The sequence below is a fragment of the Mycteria americana genome, chromosome 1, assembly GCF_035582795.1.
Source record: "Mycteria americana isolate JAX WOST 10 ecotype Jacksonville Zoo and Gardens chromosome 1, USCA_MyAme_1.0, whole genome shotgun sequence".
Lineage (NCBI taxonomy): Eukaryota > Metazoa > Chordata > Aves > Ciconiiformes > Ciconiidae > Mycteria > Mycteria americana.
The window spans coordinates 41,380,575-41,400,452 of NC_134365.1; the positions used below are offsets into that span (position 1 = coordinate 41,380,575).

The 19,878-nt window shown below is 41.0% G+C and overlaps 1 protein-coding gene across 1 annotated transcript in view; it reads left to right on the forward strand.

Annotated features, from left to right (window-relative positions):
* The first annotated feature begins 416 nt into the window (after positions 1-416).
* TPH2 (tryptophan hydroxylase 2) overlaps positions 417-19,878 on the forward strand; it is a 53,216-nt gene continuing 33,754 nt past the window's right edge. Inside the window, exons 1-7 of the mRNA XM_075495687.1 lie at positions 417-670; positions 3,943-4,095; positions 6,598-6,781; positions 6,891-6,991; positions 10,145-10,212; positions 16,010-16,206; positions 18,008-18,143. Coding sequence (XP_075351802.1) covers positions 566-670; positions 3,943-4,095; positions 6,598-6,781; positions 6,891-6,991; positions 10,145-10,212; positions 16,010-16,206; positions 18,008-18,143 — 944 coding nt within the window. The 5' untranslated portion in view covers positions 417-565. The remainder of the gene's footprint in view (positions 671-3,942; positions 4,096-6,597; positions 6,782-6,890; positions 6,992-10,144; positions 10,213-16,009; positions 16,207-18,007; positions 18,144-19,878) is intronic.

Genomic DNA, 19,878 nt, shown 5'->3' on the forward strand with positions numbered 1-19,878 from the left:
CCTGCCCTGCCCACGGTGGGGGAGAGGGCAGGCTGGTTCGGCTTCCCGGGCTGGGTTCTAAGCGGTGTTTCCCTGCCCGAGGCAGGCGGCCGGCCGGGCGACCGCCGCCGCCCGCGCAGGGCTGTGCCCCGCAGCCGGGCCGAGGCGGGCAGCGGTGTGAGGGGACGGTGAAGGCGTTGCCTTCCCCCAGGGGCGGCCGGGGGGAGCCGCCCCGCAGCGAGGGCCTCCGGGGTTGCGGTCGGCACAGCTCCCCCGGGGCGCCCGCAGGCCTCCTGGCCCTGGAGGACTCTTGCCGGGGCGCGGGCGACGAGGCTGGGCAGCGCCCGGAGGCGACACCGCTCCCCGTCCCGTCCCGTCGCGCCCCGGCGGCGCTGGCGGTGCGCGGCGGCGGCTGAGGTAAGCGGGGACCGTGGGCGTCCATCTGCCGGCGGCTCTCGTCACCCGGAGACGGGTCTCCCCTAATCGGGTTTCCATCAGTCTCTGCGGGGGCGTATAAAAGGAGCCGCCGCGGGGCGAGGCGGGCAGAGCGCGGCGCTGCCCCCCGCCCGCCCGGCCGGCCGGCCTCATGCAGCCCGCCATGATGATGTTCTCCAGTAAGTACTGGGCGCGGAGGGGCTTCTCGCTGGACTCGGCCCTGCCGGAGGAGCGCCCCGCCGTCGGCAGCCTCACCGTAAGTGGCGGGGCTGGGAGCGGGGCCTCTCCGCCGGGCCCACCCCGGGCGGCGGCGGCGGGGGCAGGAGGGGGAGCCGCTGGTCAGGGGAGCTGCGGGGTGGCGGGTCGGGTTCAGCTGGCCCGTCCGGGGGTCCCGGTGCCAGGGAGCCGGCCCCCTTCCTCTGAACTCTCAGGTCAGGTGAAGAGTTTTTCAGCAGTTGACTGACTTCGCAGTCTGATCGGTCCTCATTCAAAACGCTGCCTTAAACGTGTCTTCAAACAATAGCGAGAATTTCATTAGAAATGAAAGCCTTACTACAGAAGCTAGCCGTAGTGCTATTGGAGAAATATAAAAGCATTGGGGTCCAGTTCAGGTGTTTTTAAATTTGTTTGAAAGCCTGGGGTTAGTCCTTCCGACGGTGTGCACTAGTGCTGTGTCAGCAGAATCTGCCTTTTCAAGGCACTTGCAAAACTCGCAGCACGGTATGTAAAACATTTTCGGCAGGACGCAAATCACTTAAACTGCGTTGGTGCCTGTGGCACTTCCATTGCTGAGCAGCTGGCTTTGGGGTTTTCCAGCTTCTGCCAACTAGCAGGGGTGTGAGAACATGCAGGAGCATCGTATAGAGGATGTGCAATTTCCTTGTTGAAAACCCTGTCAAGAGGTAGAAGCGGTTCTCTGTAAGATGATGATATGGGTGCAACAGGTGGTTGGGTGATTTCAAGCACGGGATAAACTTCTGTATGCTTACAGGTAAGCATATTTGAATAGGTGTACTTTAATAAAGAATGTTAATAGGTACTAATAATGTAACCTGCTCTGAATATGTGAAATATTTAGGATTATGAAGACTTTGCTTCCTATAAAATTTTGTAACACATGAAGATTCAGATCACTTGAGTAGAACTGACAGAATGCACCAGTTTGTACCAGTTGTGAACTGGCCTGTTGTCTTTACAGTAAAATGTGAAATATCCCTATTTGAACATGCTTTGCTTCTATTGGAAATACTGAATTAAATGGGATAAATTTATTTTACTGTCTTTATATTTGAGTTACTTTCTTCACTGAGTTCTGCTATAAATGACTTTTTTTCCTGAGTACTTGCGCTTGCTCCAAATAATTCATTTTCATTAGGAAAGCTGATCTGCTAGTCATTATTTAATTATGAAGTATATTAATGAGGATGGCTGGTAAGATTTGAGTTCTTGCAATATCACAGCCTCTTCTACTGGGCTCATAACAATTAGCTAATCTAGTTTTCAAATGCTTGAGAGAGGCTTTCAGTCATCGCTTCAGGTAATGCTCACTTGAGAGTATTAAGGAACCTATGACAGTCTTGGAAGGTCCCAAGTGTTCTTGTTTCCCAGAGGAATTGATGGTATTGAGATTCTCAGACATGCAGTTGAGTACATGATCCTAGTTACATAGCTTCCAGAAAGCAGCACACAGTGAAAAATCACAGATACTATAAAAATAGCATCTTTGTCACTTCATGTGGAGGTTGTGTACTTGTTGTATGTGAAAAGGGCTCAGCCAAATCCCAAATATTATTGAAGTTAAAACAAAAGTGACCTCCTAAACTATCCCTGAGCAAACCTCCTACTGAGCAGAATCATATAAGCTCAATTACTAAAAAATAAACGTTTGAAACTCTTCATATATCATTCCACAAACATAATTGCTTTTCCAGATTGTTTCTGTGTAGTCTAATAAATGATGAGAAAAGACCAGAAAGACTTTTTAGCATGTCCAGTAAGTAGTTTAAGTGTGGCTAGTTTTACCCGTGCTGTTTAAAGAGTGGCTTTTGGTAAGATGATGCATTTTAATGAGCCCTCTTTTTAATTCAGTGCATTCTTGTACCTTCCAAAAAAATCGCAGTAGATCCAGTGGGAGCTGACTTGGGAGCTGCAGGCTCTCTATTCAGTGAGTGTTTCAGGGTGGACTAGGATCGGGTAAAAAGGTAAACCAATTTGACATGAACCATGTGGATGCATTGAGATGTCTGTGATGCAAATACCATCACTGTCAGCAATATCCATTTTTAAGAAAATCATTTTACATAATCCAGTTTGAAAAGGAATCAGGCTGAAGCTTACTAATTTTCTGCTGGGTCACGGAGCACTTGATGGAATCTTGTAAAATCTAGAAGCACAGGGAGGCTGTTTGCTAATGTCCATTGGCGCAGGTCCACAGACATTATGCAAGTGGGATAACCTACCTGTAAGGAAAAAAATAAGAATGCAGATTTACCTTGGCTTTCATCAAGTGTTGTGAGACCTGTTTAAAAACTTCATCTATTCTCAGGTTATTTTCCTTTCATGCTGCTTTACAATTTACCAAAGAAAAAAATTAATCCATGTGGAATAGTTGTATATGATTCTTAATTTCTATATTTACATTTTTTTTAGTGACTATATTATGGATGATACTGTTTTAGAAAAAGCAGTTAGCAGCTCACTGGAGATTTAATTTCTCCAGGAGTCACAACCTGGGCATTGGAAAATCCAGGCTGGTTTTTGAAAATCATGGTCAACCTTATAAACAATGTCTATAAAAACTGTACTGTTGGCATCTCAACAAGATTTAAGCTGATAAAATTACCTTTTTTTTTTTAAATGCTGGCTGAAATTTGGCTTAAAGCAGTCTTTGACCCCCAAATTGTGAGAGGAATGTAGGAGTGGTCAAGGATGGTGTGATTTTCTGTATTTTTTTGAGTTCTTCAGCCAGCTCATCTTCTAAGGGAGGTACAGTCTGAGCTTGTATTTCTGTCCTCATTTGTATAATCAACAGAGGTTTTGCTTTCTCAGGAAAAAATGACATTAAATTGTGGTACAACAGAGAACATAAACTTTATGTTTTAAATTTAATGGTTAATACCATTAAATTTATTAACCATAAAAATACAGACCAGCATAAATCATCATAAATTGACTGGTACAGGTTAGAATAGCATCACTGCAAGCTGGTGTAATTCAGATCATCTCCATTTGCTTCATGTTTATTACTAATGATAGCATTGCCCTAATAATATCATCATATTTGTATCCCAAAAATTCATATACTTTTCCTTATGCTTTTTTTATGGACTGGCCTCTTACGCAATCATCTCTAACAGCAGCTTTTGACCTGTGATACTGGTTTCAAGTAAATACATTGCCTTTTAAATTAAGTCTGGAGGATTTCCATTCAGCTATTTTCTAACAAAAATTTCTCTTTGCCTAAAAAGACTTAATTTTATGAAATGCCCCTTTGCATCTGAAATGATGCTCTTCTTTATCCATTTGTAGCTAAACAGATCGAGTTCTGGGAAAAATGAGGAAAAGAAAGGGAATAAGGGAAATGGGAAAGGTGAATCTGTTTCTGAAGGTGGAAAGACAGCCGTTGTATTTTCCTTGAAGAATGAAGTTGGTGGATTGGTGAAGGCTCTCCGACTCTTCCAGGTAAAGCTTACAAATCATTACGCTGACTGGACTGAAGAAGGCTACTGAGGTCAGGTTGTTTGTTGGTATAAATCTAATGGACCGTGGTGGAAGGAATAGAGTGCAATTACACTCTGCAGAATTGAATAAAAGTAACTTAAAATTTTATGGACCATTCAACAAAGCATTTTGGGCTCATGAAGGGTTTTCTGGACTGAAGTTTAACAGTGATGCTGATTTTCACACCATTCGCTTTAGATTTCTGATACGTGATTCTCAACACTGTAAATTAGATTTGAAGTTGTCTGTGCAGGCCACAATGAAAGGAGGCACTTTCAGAGAGCAGTTCAGAATCTAAATTACGTACAATCAGGTGGTGGCGGCAGCCCTGCTTGCAGGACAATGTTTGGTCATGAAGTTAAATGCACCTTTAAGTGTTTGCAGGGTCAGGGTTTTATGTGTCTAACTAGAATGTAAATTGCGAAGTATTGGTTCCAGTATAGATCCCCATGCAATCGGTGGTTTTCAGTCAGACTGCTGGTACTGCACGTAACCTGCTTGCCTTATTAGTAAATTGAAGAGGGCTTGGAGGCATGTCTCAGGATAGTTAAAGCAAAGCAGTATGATAAAAGTCTTAGGTTGTTTGGTCTGTGCAGTGCAGTGAAGAGAGTTAGCAAGGTGGTAAAGTTAGGAAGGTTAGGAAGTTAGGAAAGTTAGGAAGGTGGCTTGGGGTCTACTAAGGCCAAACCGTCAGAGGGGTGTAAGTGTGGGAGCACTGGCATTACCAATCCTAACTCACAGGACCTGGCTCTGGGAGCAGATTTCTAAGGCTGATGGAGATACCTAGATTCCCCAGCCAAGAAAAAGGGGGTGAGTTAGACCCCTGGGAGGGAGGCTGTCAGGAACCAGGGTGTTTGACAGAAAGCTGATAGGAATTGCAGGAGTCATGTTTTCAGTGCAGCTTCTCTCCAGGGGTTAAGCGTCTAATGGCAGCTCTGGCTTAAATGCTTGAAACAGGTTCATACCTGAAATCCTGGATTTACACATCAACTCCCCCTTCCTGGGAATACGCATATAACTCACTCTGGTCTCTTAAAACATGGCTGGAAGATATTGCAGAGTTATCACACCCATTCACGGAGTCACTTAATGATTTGAGTACCATGAGGGGGAGTGCAAGGTTTTGTTCTCTTCTCAACCTAGGGTAGATCAAAGCCACTTGTCCGACTTCCCAAGGGAATGCCTAAAACTGGTAGCTCTGTGTCAGCTGAAAACATGCAGGGGAGTCCTGTGGCCTGTGCTGTTCAGGAGCAGATAATCAAAATGATCCTTCTTGGCTTTGTAATCTGGCAGTTTACAAATAGCAGATTCAAAACCCTCAACAGATGGAGGGTTTTCCTTCTGTGAATTTGTTATGTGAATGGGTTAGCTAAGGAGATACACCGTATACGTACCTTATGGAGCATGCCAGTTAAAGAATTATGTACGTATTTCCAGAGGTGTAAAAGCAGAGACTGCTGGTTGGCTGTACCAGAGGGGACCTTCACCTGAAATGGACATTTCTGCAAAATACAGCAGGCAAGTGGAAGTACAAGTGCAGACTTCTCCCCCTTTGGAAGTCAAAAAATGTTTTATTGGCTTCACTGAGTAAGTGAAAGGATAGTTGTGAAAAGTAACAGATAGTTTGTGTCTGGCAAAAAAAGGAAAAATCTGAGTCAGTAGAAAATACTTGTTGAAAGTAATAATCTAGTCCAGCCTCCTGTTTTGAAGCAAGGCTATCACAACACTAGATCAGGTCAGCCATAACACATTATGGTTGTCTATCACTGTATGACACCCTTGGCAGATCAGTAGTTGTGGTGGGAGAGACAGCTCATAGGAAAATTTTAGTGCTAGAACTATTTACACAGTCATGTGTTTAGTTTTAATGGGGACAATATAATAGAGAATAAATTGAATTAGATTTTAATTTTATTACTATTACCACTTCAGGTAATTCATAATTGCTGCAAGAAAGATAGATGAGGACTGATATACAGTTATCCTTAAAAAATATTTTCTCCCTTGCGTTTATGAGAGCTGCTGAAGTAGTACACATTTAATAGTGTGTAAGTAAACACACTCAAATCTAGTCAAATTAACAATATTATTATGCATGTTGCCTAATAAAATTGCATTTCATGTTTAACAAAGGTAAATATACAATTGTGTTACAATTTTTTTCTTTTTAAAAATTATAAAGTAATATTGTCCTTTATAAAAGATTGCCTTGTTAGATAAAATTAAATCATTAGTTAACTTTCTTCATTAAACACAATAGTATTATTTTTACATCCAGTATACAGATTTTTTTGTCTTTATTATTTATTAAGCATCACTAACCAGTTATGTGGGTCCAAAGTGAGTACTTCCAATGAAAACACCTTCTAATAACTGGGAAAAACTTTTCTGAGGAACATGCCATTAATATTCCCCTTCTAGCTGGTATGTCTGCATTTCATATGCTATTTCATCTTTCCACAGGAGAAACATGTGAGTATGGTTCATATTGAATCACGAAAATCGAAGAGAAGGAACTCGGAGGTGGAAATTTTTGTGGACTGTGACTGCAGTAAGAAAGAATTTAATGAACTAATCCAGTTGCTCAAGTTTCAAACTAATATTGTATCTCTCAATCCACCAGAAAACATCTGGACTGATGAAGAAGGCAAGGCTGCTTTTGTGTCACTTGGTTTAGATGCTGACAAACATTTTGCACAGGTATCTCCATAAGTCTTACACTCCAGTACATTCAACTCACATTCTGTCTTCTACAGATCTCGACTGTGTCCCTTGGTTCCCCAGGAAGATATCTGAATTAGACAAATGCTCACAGAGAGTTTTGATGTATGGATCTGAGCTGGATGCAGATCACCCCGTAAGTGTAACATAAAATTGTATTGTAGATAATTTGTTTAGGTTATTTGCCAGTCAAATAAAAAGCCTATTGACTACCAATTCTGAGTACTTTTTTGAGCATATGGTTGGTTTTCAGAAGATGGGGATTTAGTTCTGTTCAATGGTTTCAGTGAATTAATCTTCCTTTTCTGTAGTAGGACACCCAAAAAGGAGGTCCTCCAGAAAACTTATTCACTCTTGAAGAACTATGTCCCCTTTTGTACTGCTTTCATTTATTTATTTTTTTAATTAACTAGTTGATAGAAGCTTTCAGACTCTGGAGAGTTTAGATCAATGTGACCTTCGGTTCTGTCACAGCTCTTAGGTAAGAATTGATATTAACCTAGGTGTCAGGGAAGAAAGAATTATGAAGGAAGACTTTCTTGGGCATTCAAGACATAATTGCAAAATAAATCAGAGCAACATGTTCCTCTTTCTGCATGAATGCAGCAGATGGGAAGGTGTCTCGCATTGTTTCCTGACTTTGGTGACAGGAGACATTTCACACAAGCCGTATCTGCAGTAGTGCCAAATGCTCAGTGCAAAAGGCAAAAAAATAGATTTGTTATTGTTTTATTTCTTTTGGCTGACGTCCATAAATGCTTAACTTCTGGGTCTCTAGATGGCAGATGACGGCAAGCATTTGTGTTACAACATTTTCACTTGTTATAAATCCAAGTTTCTACCTTTGGACCACTTTGCTGAAAGATACTGCTGGTACCTAGTTGTATTAATTCCTACTCCAAAGTAAAACAGGCTGGATTAAACTGGTATTGTAAGAAACTTCCAGCTGAAGGGAAGTAGGTAATGAACTAAGATATCTGACCATAAGATTGTCTTGTAATAGAATCAGATAAAACTGTAGCTGTAAGCGATAGTCTCCTTTGTTTTTTGTCACACACATTTTTGTTGGTATTGTGCAAGGTGGTGAAAAAGGGCCCCAAAGAGATTGTAAGCGACAGCAGAAAGATCAGTTCAGTGTAGGGGACTCTTAGGGATGCATCTGTGCTATACCATGGTACTACAGCGCCTGTGTAGACTTTTCCCTGGTGACTGCCTTGGCTGAGGGGAGGCACGTACTCCTGGTGGCCCTGGGTTTTGGGGCTCCGTGTCAGTGCAGAAATGGCACTCAGACTGCTGCCTTCTGTCCTGTCTGCTCCACAGCTCCTACAGCTGCCGTGCTGTAGCGGGGGCTCGGGCACAGATCCTCATGCCTGCATATACAAGCAAATGGACATCATCACGATGTCCCCTGGCAGCCCCACTTACCTGTCTCTGGTGTCACCTGCCCAAGTATCAGCCACGATAAGCATCATCACCTTGCTTGGTTTTCAGCCATCTCTACCATACGTGGGCCCTTCTCACGCTGTGGGCCCACAGTTGGGGAGTGCATTCCTGGATCCTGGTTTCTGCCATGTACTTCTTGATGACAAACGAGGATTTACCTTGCATTTTCTCAGAACGGAAAAGTCTGTTGATGACCTGGAACCATTAACAGTAATTTGGTTCAAACAGAGGCTGTAGCAGCAGCTCATTGTAGCCTTGAGTTGATGACTGTGATGAGCCATTTGATGCTGTTTTATGTTCTGAGCTGGTGCCTTCATTAAATACTTGAGTGCTCTCCTGAAAATCTGCCCTCAGTTTTACAGACAATGAAAAAAGACATTTGCATTATATGAATATATATTTTACATTTGGGGGAACTCTTATAAACATAATTTACACGTCATTTGTTAGCCTATGCAGCATGCGAGTTATTAGAGATGGGGGAAAAAACTGTAAAATCTGTGACTGGGCTTTCAAAGGCCACTGCTGGTGCTTGCCCTGTTCCTTAGTGGTGGCGTGTAGGTGCCAGAGGACCAAAGAGACCTACCTTATTACAGAACCAGCATAGCACCACTTCAGCAGCATAGCCTAACCCACTCCATATTGGCTAATGGTTTCAGTCTCAGTTTCACTACACATGACGGGCTTTTAAATCCCCTGTGCTGTCTTCCATCCCTTTTCAGCTCTTGAATGGTCTGCGGCTGAGTAACTCAATGCTTACGTCAAAAGGTATTAAGCAAACAAGGAGGCACCCCCAGATTACAGCAACTTTTTGCCAGTCAAAAAGCTTTTCTGTGTAGGATTGGAGGCTTGAGGGTTTTCTGCAGTCCTTTGACATTCTCCCTTACTCTGCCCCAGCGGCACAGCTTTGGTTATGGGGCAGTAAAATACCTTCTGAGTTTTCTGGAAGGTCATACAAATATTTCAAATCAAACAATGTTATCTTTTCATTCCCTTCAGTGATTTGCATTTGTGTATATGAGCAGTAAGGAAAAAATGCATTTTACTTTTCAGCTCTGACTAGGGGAAACTTAAATGCACTTTCTGGGCTATTAACTGGGGAACTCAGATAACTCTTTACCCTTTTTCATCTTCAAGAGGTTGGCAATTCTGCCTTGAAAACAGATAACTCTTTGTAGTCCAAAACCTGAAGTGTCTACATCTTTTATAAGTATAGAAGAGATCTTGTTTTAGTTTTGAATAGTTCAAAGAGCTGTAACTGGCTGGTGTGTATGTGTTATATAGCTCTTTTGTGCTTAATATGGAAAAGGTATGAGCCTACTGTAGCCCACGAGGTAGAGCCCTTCCTCTGTAACTCAAATTGGAGCAATATGCATATTTGCTGCTGGAGGCTGATGGTTCAGTCCCTAATGTGTTGGTTAAGATGGCAACTGCTGAAGTAGCGTCTTCAAAATGAGTTGCATGTGAACTCTGGGCGCTTGATTCTTCTAGTGAAGAAAGATGTATTAAGGACAGGTAAATTATTCTGCTTTGTGCCTGTGTGTAGATCTCCATTCAGATTAAGGAAAACCAGAGCAGATGAAATGACAAGGAAAAAGTTTCCCTTTTTCAGCATCTTCGATGAATGACAGTACCTATGCACAAAACTGTCTTGAAAAAACTCCTGTCGGACTTTGGTGGGGAAAAAAGTGAAGAAATCCTTGTCTTGTCTTGCAGTCCAGTAGATAGTGTTAATCAAAATACAATATAATTAGGTACTAAATAAACAATTTAATGATTTATTTTATAATTCTTACAGCTAATTTTCTGTCCTTATTGTAAGTTACTCTCTTCTTCCTTGCTTAAGGGATTTAAAGACAATGTCTATCGACAGAGAAGAAAGTACTTTGTGGATGTTGCCATGAGCTATAAATAGTAAGTACTGGCATAATTCTTTCTTGTGCTGCTGACTAGTTAGAATTCATGCTCTACTTAATTCTGTAGGATGAAGTTTAACAGTAGACAAAGTCATCCTTTAAACTTTGACTAGTTTAGTGTAGGCTATAAATGACAAACCTGATGCTTGAAATCCCGTTACGTTTTCAGTACAGATACAGACAAGTAAAGCATTTAAAGGTAAGCACTATCTCTTCAGCATTTTATTCATAACTGCTTAAACTCAAGAAACTCTTTTACAAATGCTTGCATGTCTTAATGACAAACTGATGCACTGCTGAATCACACGTATCTAGCATCCCTATGTAGTTGGATGAGCTCACTAAAAAACAAAATTATTATTTTCTTTTCATGCGCTTACTATACTGGATGCTGCAAAATACCATTTATCAATTTTGCCAGAACAGCTCTAAACTTCTCAGAATTCAGTCAGTGGATTTCTCTGTAGTTAGTGGAGCTGGTGCCTGTGCACAAATACACTGCATGTGTTTTCTCATTTTGCTTTTTTTTTTAACATGTAAAGTCAGTATTTTCAATTTGATACCATCCCTGGCAGTTATAAAACTCTCTGTGCTACTTACAAATACCTACTGTGTTGCAATTTTCTTGTTGCAGAAGCATTCAACTAATTCTAATCATACTCTAGGTTTTATTTGCAACAGGGCTAAGCCCTCATTCTCAAGGGAAAAAACATGCTAATTTCATGTTCTTTTCCATTTTACCACACTTCTTCAGGTTTCTCATTTTTCTCCTTTGAGATTTCTACCTATGTTGTTGAAAGAATATAAAACACGACAATTTTTTCTCCCTTCATAGAAGGCATGTCCTGTCAGGAAGCAATTCAAAAATGGATTTTTGAAGGTTTTTCAGTTCTGTTTTTTTGTTTTTAACATAAGGCTAATATATGGGCTGCAGAAGGCTGGGGGGACAGGAGGATTAACTCTGCTTTGTGACCATATAATCCTGATTATCTTTCTCTTTTACTTTTATCCCATTCCTGTCATTAAGCTATTACCAGTCTAATAAATGTGTAAGTGCTAGTGTTGGTTCCCCTTTTTGTTGCCCACGGTGGCATTTGTTTAGCTGGGTGCTCATGACATTCATCCAGCACACTGAGCTGCTGCCTGCTGGGGGCAGGGTGCTGGTTGGTGGAGGAGCTTCCTAGGCTGACCAGGTAAGTCCTAAGTTTAAACAGTTTTCAAATGTAAATTGAGACAGTTCTGTGGGGTGGGGGTTTTTTTTGTTTTGTTTGTTTACGGCTGATTGATTATCTTTTTTTCAGTCTAATGCTAGCTGTAGAGTTAGCTCTTCTTGCCTAGCATTTATTGCAGTGTGAAATGTCAAGCAGGTACCTGTGGATGAGGGCAGACTGTGTGTGCTCCTAGAGCTCTTTCAGTAATACCGGATAGTTCTCCATTTACCCATGATGGTAGAAGTAGTACCATGCATTTCACAGCTGCTAAGTTGCTGAAAGTATCTTCCTCCCTTCTCCCTCTCAGCTGCCTAAGTGCTGGAAAGATCGTGCTGCTGGCTCACTAAGCAGTGGTTGGTCTTCTGCTACAAAGGTTTTTTTTTTTTTTCCCTGTGAGAAACTAGTGAGAAACATCTTTTCACAGAAATCATGTAGAGTAATCCTGCATATTCCCAGAAAAACAGATAAAGGAAAGGAAAAATCTTTTCCTTCTTTAGATTTTGAAGGCTCAAGAACCATTTCTGAGGCACATTACAAAAATCAAACCACCCAAACCAGAGGTTATTTGAGGGCCAGATCTTGTACTTCAGCAAAACTGCTCAGAAGTACTCCTTCATCCCACTGATATTTTCAAACTCCTCCTATTCTTATCAGCAGAGGGAAAACAAGATGCTTCACATATTTTTAGCTAGGGAGCACAAAATGGCTGGGAGGCCAGTGATTAGGGCAGTTACCTAAGATGTGGCAAAATCTCGTTCATACTCCTCAGGTCTCCTGCAGTGGTTATCTTAACCCCAGGGATGTGCCATATCTACTGGGCTGTACAGTCAGTCTGTCTCCGAGTATGCCTGTAGAGACAGCCCAGGCAGGCATTTACCCTCAGCATCCTTCAGCTCAGCCTAAGCCCTGCTGAGGAAAGGCCAATCAGCTCAGGGAGGACTCCGTGCTTCTACAGCTAAGCTGTTTCTGCTACCCATGCTGGGGAGCTCAGAATTAATATAGGTGCCTCGACACTACGTTGCAGTCTCATCACACTCTCTTCTGTGGTCTAGTGACTATTTACTTATTTATACAAAAAGAACAGCTCTGTTGTAAGGGCTGCTTCCCTCAGGGATAAATTCAGAGCATTGTCTTGAACCTCTCAGTGTCTTCCAGGTAAGTGACCTTCCTAATCATTTACTGAGGCTTGATGCATTTCTACTTTTCATTTTCCAGTGTAAAAAAAACCCCCACACTTGTTTCCTTAAAAAAATAACAAATTTTGCTGCAAAGAATTGGCTGCAAGGAATTGGCTTTGTAAAAAAAATTGTTGAGTTGAAAATCCCAGATCAGCATTTCCTTGATGAATTGCTACTGTTCTATAGTGGTAGATGTTCTGCTTTGCTTGAACATAAAGAGGCCTCTGTAGTGGAGAGAGAGAGAAAAACGCTAAGAAATGAACTTGGAGGAGCAGATAATTGCTGGTGCTGGATGTTAAAGGGAAAGATGTTAATAGAGCACAGCAGTGAAAATCAGCCGTATGAAATAAATGGACCAAAAAAAAAATACTCCTCCCTCCTTTGCTTAGCTTCTATCCTAAAGATAGTGAAAATGTGTTAATCTTGCTAATTAGTCCTTTGAGACTGATCAGGGATTGCAAAAGTGTTCTGAAAATTAAATCTGGAGGAAAAATACGAGGTTTAAGAGGAAATTCGTAATATGAGTTGATAGGTCATGACCATGGCAAAACTGAAAGATCCTGTTTTAATAAAAGGAAATAAAAATGCAGGATAGGTTGTAGAGACATCTTGCTCAGCCACAAGAAAACTGGCTATGCAGGCTGGCCATTCCCATGATTTATGGCAAAGTTTGAGCGCAAGGTGGGTCTTGCTTGTTGCAGTAAGAGGGTGAGAAAAATGAGATTTGCAGAGCTGAGTCAGAAAGGCCTAGGTCCTCCCTCAAATCTGTCTGCCTTGATCCTCTCGATAAAGAAAGCAGTATCATGATCAGCTGGAAATAAGATCAGCTCTCCAGGCATAAATCCTATTAAGGAATTAATGTTCAGTGAACCTTACTTCAGTACTAATGAATTAATTGAAACAATAACTAAGTTATAAACCTTTTAGTGAGCAGTGAACAAGCTTCAGATGTTTCATTGTGTTTATACGTCTCTAGTGACGGGCTAAATAGAAACCTGAGTTTTTCCACTGGTGCACAGATTTCTTCAGCGTTGCTGGGCCAGTGCTGACCCATACTGGCAGTGTCCGAGGTAGAGGTCAGGTCTAAGGAAGAGGGAGGAGGCTACTGCACAGTATTCTGGCAACCCTAGGTGGATGGAGTAGCAACCTGCTTGTGTCGGTCATGTACAGTACAATTTAGAATAGCTGTGTTATGGTTTCCATGAGCTGGCAGGCAGCTTAAGGCTGATAAAGTGTAAAGGTGAAGACAGATACTAGACCTGAAGGACTGACTCGCACTGCAGAATGGGCATGGACGCAGTGCAGCTTCTGTTGATGAGAAATGCTTCACTAAATGTGTTGCAACTCTTGTCATGTCAGCAAAAGAGTGGCTGAAGGAGAACTAGCGGATGTATTGGATGTTCAGTGAGTCCTTAACAAGTGTGAGTGCCTCATACAAAGTGGCCTTTGACTGACAGATAACTGCCATGGATCAAAATACTTTGATATAGTGAAAGGCAAGGGGATTAAATAGTAAGTTTTCAATAAAGATGAGGGGATAACCCCAACGCATGTAGGGTGGATGCTTTTCTCTTGTGCATATAGGTACTGCATAGCAGCAGTCACATGTGACATGAGGGCTTATTCCTTGTTAGTTCATATGGTGGAGGCAGGATTATGAACCCAGCGACAGTCGAGATGGAGAGCCAAGCCCCAGCAAAAGCTCAGCGTTGCAATTCTCCTGCTGCAGTGAGATTCCCCATGCCTGAGACGCCCGTTCGGCTGCTCTCTGCGACACTGGGGAAGCTGCAGCACTGGGCTGGGAGCATCCACGTTGCCAGCCCTGTGGCAGGGGAGTGGGAGATAGCGACTGATGGGGTGGAAGGGGATCCTGTGAATCCCTTTGCCAATCTGTACTTCGTTGCAGTGCGGGAAAAGAGGATACCTGAGGAGAGGGCAGATTGCACAGATTACCTACTGTAGATTGTGAACATTAAATCCAGAGAAAGATTATAAAGTTTCTAGGGGGAATTCATAACGTGAGATGATGGCCCATGACCATGGCATAGGAAGTTCCTTACAGCTAAATACAAGGCAGTGCAAATTGGAAGGAGCCCTTCATACTCTTAACACTGTCAGTCAGTTGTGAATTAGCTGTAACCACTCAAGGAAAATCTTGGATGTCAGAGACAGATTAGCAGGTACCATGGAAGGCTTCTGCTTTGCAATTTCTGTGCATTTGTGTAAGGCGGAGAAGGCAGAGGAATGGTGCAGAAGGAAAAAAAGAGATGTATTTAGAAGCTTAGTTTCACCTATGCTAGGCTCTTGGCTCTGAGGCAAGCTTCCTCATGATGTAGTCCTGCATGAATTTGGGGTCCCAAACATATCTGCATACATAAGCAACAGTCTAAACAATAAATACATATATTTTAATTGGATCCACACATTTCTAAACACCTATGTAATTGCATAATCTTCACTTTGTAAAATGCTAGGTAATGATGCTGTGTGAATATTATGTATTTTAAAGAATGCATAGAACATGCAGTCTGCTGATGGTCTTACTGAATCTACAAGTTAGACTGAATCAGGATCTTCAGCTAATCACTTGCAAAGGCATCAGTGGCAATAAACAGAGAAATAGGACTCTGGTATAGGAACATAGTGTGCTGGAGTGCGTCCAAAGAGGAGCAGCGAAGCGGGTGAAGGGCCTACAGCACAAGTCATATGAGGAGTGGCTGAGGGAACTGGGGTTGTTTAGTCTGGAAAAAAGGAGGCTGAGGGGAGACCTTATTGCTTTCTGCAACTACCTGAAAGGAGGTTGTAGAGAGGTGGGGGTCAGTCTCTTCTCCCAAGTAACAAGCGATAGGACGAGAGGAAATGGCCTCAAGTTGTGCCAGGGGAGGTTTAGACTGGATATTAGGAAATTTTACTTCACTGAAAGGGTTATCAAGCATTGGAACAGGCTGCCCAGGGAAGTGGTTGAGTCGCCATCCTTGGAGGTATTTAAAAAGATGTGTAGATGAGGTGCTTAGGGATATGGTTTAGTGGTGGACTTGGCAGTGCTAGCTTAATGGTTGGACTTGATGATCTTAAAGGTCTTTTCCAACCTAAATGATTCTATGATTCTATGGCATATAAGAATCAATCTTTCTACTATATGTACAAAGATTAAGAAATAATCTCATTGCTTAATAAGAAATACAGTTCTTAAGAAGTAAATGTAATATGTACAACATAACATCAAGAAGAAATTTTAAGGAAAAAAGCATCTAATTGTAATTTTAAAATAGTTTTCAATACTTTTAATAGGCTCTGTCAGCCTTTATTTATTTTAATAATACTTTTCACAGAAATTTTGCCATCCAGAGTCTGTCTTGAATCTGGTTGTATTCAAATGTATTTTGTATTATTTTATTTTTTACAGTGGTCAACCCATTCCCAGAGTGGAGTACACAGCTGAAGAAATTAAAACATGGGGGGTGGTATTTAGGGAACTCAGTAAACTCTATCCCACCCATGCTTGTCGTGAATATTTAAAAAACTTTCCTCTGCTGACCAAGTACTGTGGATACAGAGAGGATAATGTGCCTCAGCTGGAAGATGTTTCTATTTTTCTTAAAGGTAAGATTCATATTTGCTTTTTTTCAATAGATACAGTTTCATGAAAACACTCTTTTCTATTAGTACGAAATACAAAGCACATTGAATGAAAAGACTCCCAGCTTTGTCAGTGGACTTTGGTTTAGTCTAAAGTATCATTCTGTTTTTGACATTCTCCATGGCAGAAAGTTTGTTGAATCAAGACAGTTATATATATGTACCTGCAGGTATGAAGCTGAGAGGAATTAAACAGCTGAACACATATCACATGATGTTATCTTGCACAGGGAGACAAGTCCTTCAGTACGATGAAAAGAAAGAACAGGGTTAGCTCTGCTCTTCTCATTCCCACAGGGTGGGTGTTCTGATAACCACAGTGGGCATCCCCCAAATATCCAGGCAGGTAAAAGAGGGAATAAAATGCCAAGATAACTGAGTTTAAAGAGGAGAGCAGGTTTGGCACATTGTTGTACAGCCTGATGAATATGAGGCTTTCCTGAGTGCCCAAGACCTCATGAAGCTAGTCATTATATTTGTATGTTGAAAAAGCTCAGTGGGACTCCATAGGTAATCTGGTATTTCTCTTTCATGTTATTTTTTTAAGGGGTCATGATAGTACATATTTAAGTTTGAAAACACCCTTCTTTTTAATCTGTAATGGAAATGTATCCCATATAGAAGGAGAAGTGGCAGACATGAACCTGCTGTGCTTAACTCTAGAGGAAAAGCTGCCAAAGAGTTCTGTTAAGATTTTCTCTTCTCCTCAGGTGTCCCTTCAGATACATATACTTGTTCCTTAAACCTCTTGCTCAGGAGGTTCTGGAGCTCAGGAGCTAATATATTATGAAGACAGCTGTTTGGAAAAAAATGTTTTGTGCTGTTAAGTGTTATGAGAAAAAAATCGCAAAGTGTTTTGTCCCAAATGTGTGTGGAAAATTTTTAACTAAGAGAAACACAAAATTTGTAATGAAAGGCTTACTTTCCCCAGTCCTTGCTTCATCTGTAACTCTTGTTTGTGAAGCACCTGAATTTACTAATAACTTGACTCATCAGTCTTCAAATTTGGTTGTGTCTTTCTGGGTCTCTCGTCTGTTGTGTTATGGTCTCCAAGGAATGATGCCAAAGTGTACAGGTTCTTTCTCCCTAACTAGAAACTCAAAACCTCACACTTCTTTCAGAAATATGTTTTCAGACTAAATACAACAATAGTAGTGTCTGTTGAAGAAAAACTTGGAACATTCTCCTATAAACACCTGGAAAGAGTAAAGAATGAATTTGGGAGAGAAATGTCCTTTTCAAAGTCACTGAGTCTGAAATAATTCCCCACTGGGACTAACCTGACAAAGGAACACTTGGTTAAATAAATGAGGACCTTAACTGTGAAAGTTGGTATTTTACTGTCACAAACAGTATTTTATCTGTAAAAATAAGGACAGATTTGATTTAATCCTATTCTGTTAGTTTTTAATGTATTTTACAGAAGTAATCTTCTGTTATGGAAACTTCTCTCCTGTTTGGTACTAGACATGAAAATCAGGTACTTGGTGATTTGAGAACATAAGTTATGGTACCTTACCATCTTTTCTAGACAAAGGTATTAAAACAAACTTTGAAATACCTCAAGCTGTTTTCATTAAACATATGCTAGCAATGCAAAATAATTCTTGTACGTAACATGTGAAAATGATGTGTGGTGATCTTCAACCAAGATATTCTCTGTGTCATGCTTCTGGTAGAATAATTAACTATAGATCATTACCTGTCCTCAGAAATGGATATAGGGGTATATAATATGGTCTTTTATTATCTCCTTCACTTTCAGAAAGGTCTGGCTTCACAGTGAGACCAGTTGCTGGATACCTATCTCCCCGAGATTTTTTAGCTGGCTTAGCATATAGAGTTTTTCACTGTACTCAGTACATACGACATGGCTCAGATCCTCTCTACACACCAGAACCGTAAGTTGCTGCATTTGCTTTAGTGCTGAAAAAATATGATTGCTGGATTCTTAAAAGGCCCAATTGAATTTGCCAAGACTGGAAAGAGGAACCTTGCCACAAAGGTAGAAAGCTAGTTACACCATTCATGACAAAACCCTTCACATTGGTGAGCCAGAATTTAATTTAAAGGCTTCTTTTGGACTTTTTACTTTTCTTAAATAACTAGGCTATTTATATGGTGGGTCAAAAAATTCTGTCTATCTGGATTATTTTTCAGTGGAAAATGGAGTTTTCAACTAAACATGCTGAAAAAGTATCTAAAATTTTATTTTCTGGTGGACAACTAAGGAAAGAAGTTGTAAAAAAAAGCCCTGAATCCCTTGAAAAAAATTGCTTTCAGAAGTATAATTTGGTCTTCTTGTGTCCTCATTTATCTTTTTTGGGCCAGACTCTGCAGCTGAACTTCATTTCTCTCCTATAACACAATGCAAGCAAGTCATGAGGCACTCACTGGTCTCTCACTCAGAGAGGATATTAGATATGAAGCCTGTTACAGTGAACATGATAGAAATAAGAGACACTTTAATTATGGCTTTCATGGGACAGCATTGCAACTTTTCCAAAACAGAATATTGCAAGTTTGGATGAAATATTTTGGCATTTGGTCTCCTGATGAAAAGTGGGGGAAAAAAAAAAGATCGAAGCGATTGTAGTTCTTGTCTTGTATTATATATGGTGTGCTCTGTGCAGTAATAACAGAACAATACATGTCAGTTAGATAATATGGAGGTATTTTCACCAAAGGCATCCACTGATTGTGTAACCACAGGAATGACATTTTCGCAGTGCATCGGTTATCAGATGGTCAGCATGAAATTGTAACTGTTGTTTATTCAGCTTGTACTATTTTGGTGTATTTTATTTTTGCCAAAATTTACACAAAGGGTTCACATACATATATTCAGCTCCATTCCTGTAAACACTTGGACCCATGCCTAACTTTGATTTCATGACTAGACTGCTGAAACCATGGAATAATATTTTTGGATATAAAAGGATTCATGGAATGTCATATTAAGCTGTCCCTAAGAATGCTCTAACATTTTTCTGGCAGGAGTCACCAGGTGGTGCTGTTAAACACAGATCTACTTACTCTTTTCCTCAGCATGTGAACTGGGCAAAGTATTTGCTAAAATGCTATGAGGCTAGTTTTGTGTGCACGTTTTTATTGGGAAAGAGGTGGTAATCCCTGAAGGAATTCACTCACTTCTGTAACCTCTGTAATTAGGACATAATCTCTTAAATTTGTAGGCAAATTGCTACAATGTAAAATCCTGAAAGAAGGGCTTGAATATATGATGCTGGACCTCTTCTGGTCTACCTGAAAATATCTGTAGATATTTCAAAAAAAGAAATTATACTTAGAAAGTACCAGGTTCTGCACCAATGATTTCCTTTCCTGTGGGAAGCCAGTGTCTCAGATTGCAGCACCTGCCAATGCTCAGCAAAAGAATAACGACATTTATTAACTTAATACAAACAAGGAGAACATTTTTGTCTATTGATAGGGGATTTAAGTACATAACTCCAACAGGAAGAAAGGAAGGAACATCTTCCAGGAAACAATTAAGTGCATCTATGTTTTTGCTGATGTTTTCTGGTTCGTCGCTTTGTATATTTGAGACCCCTGTAGTTTTCAGAATGCTGCTTACATTCAGAATTATGCAGTGTACCATAGCTGATCCTTAGTAGT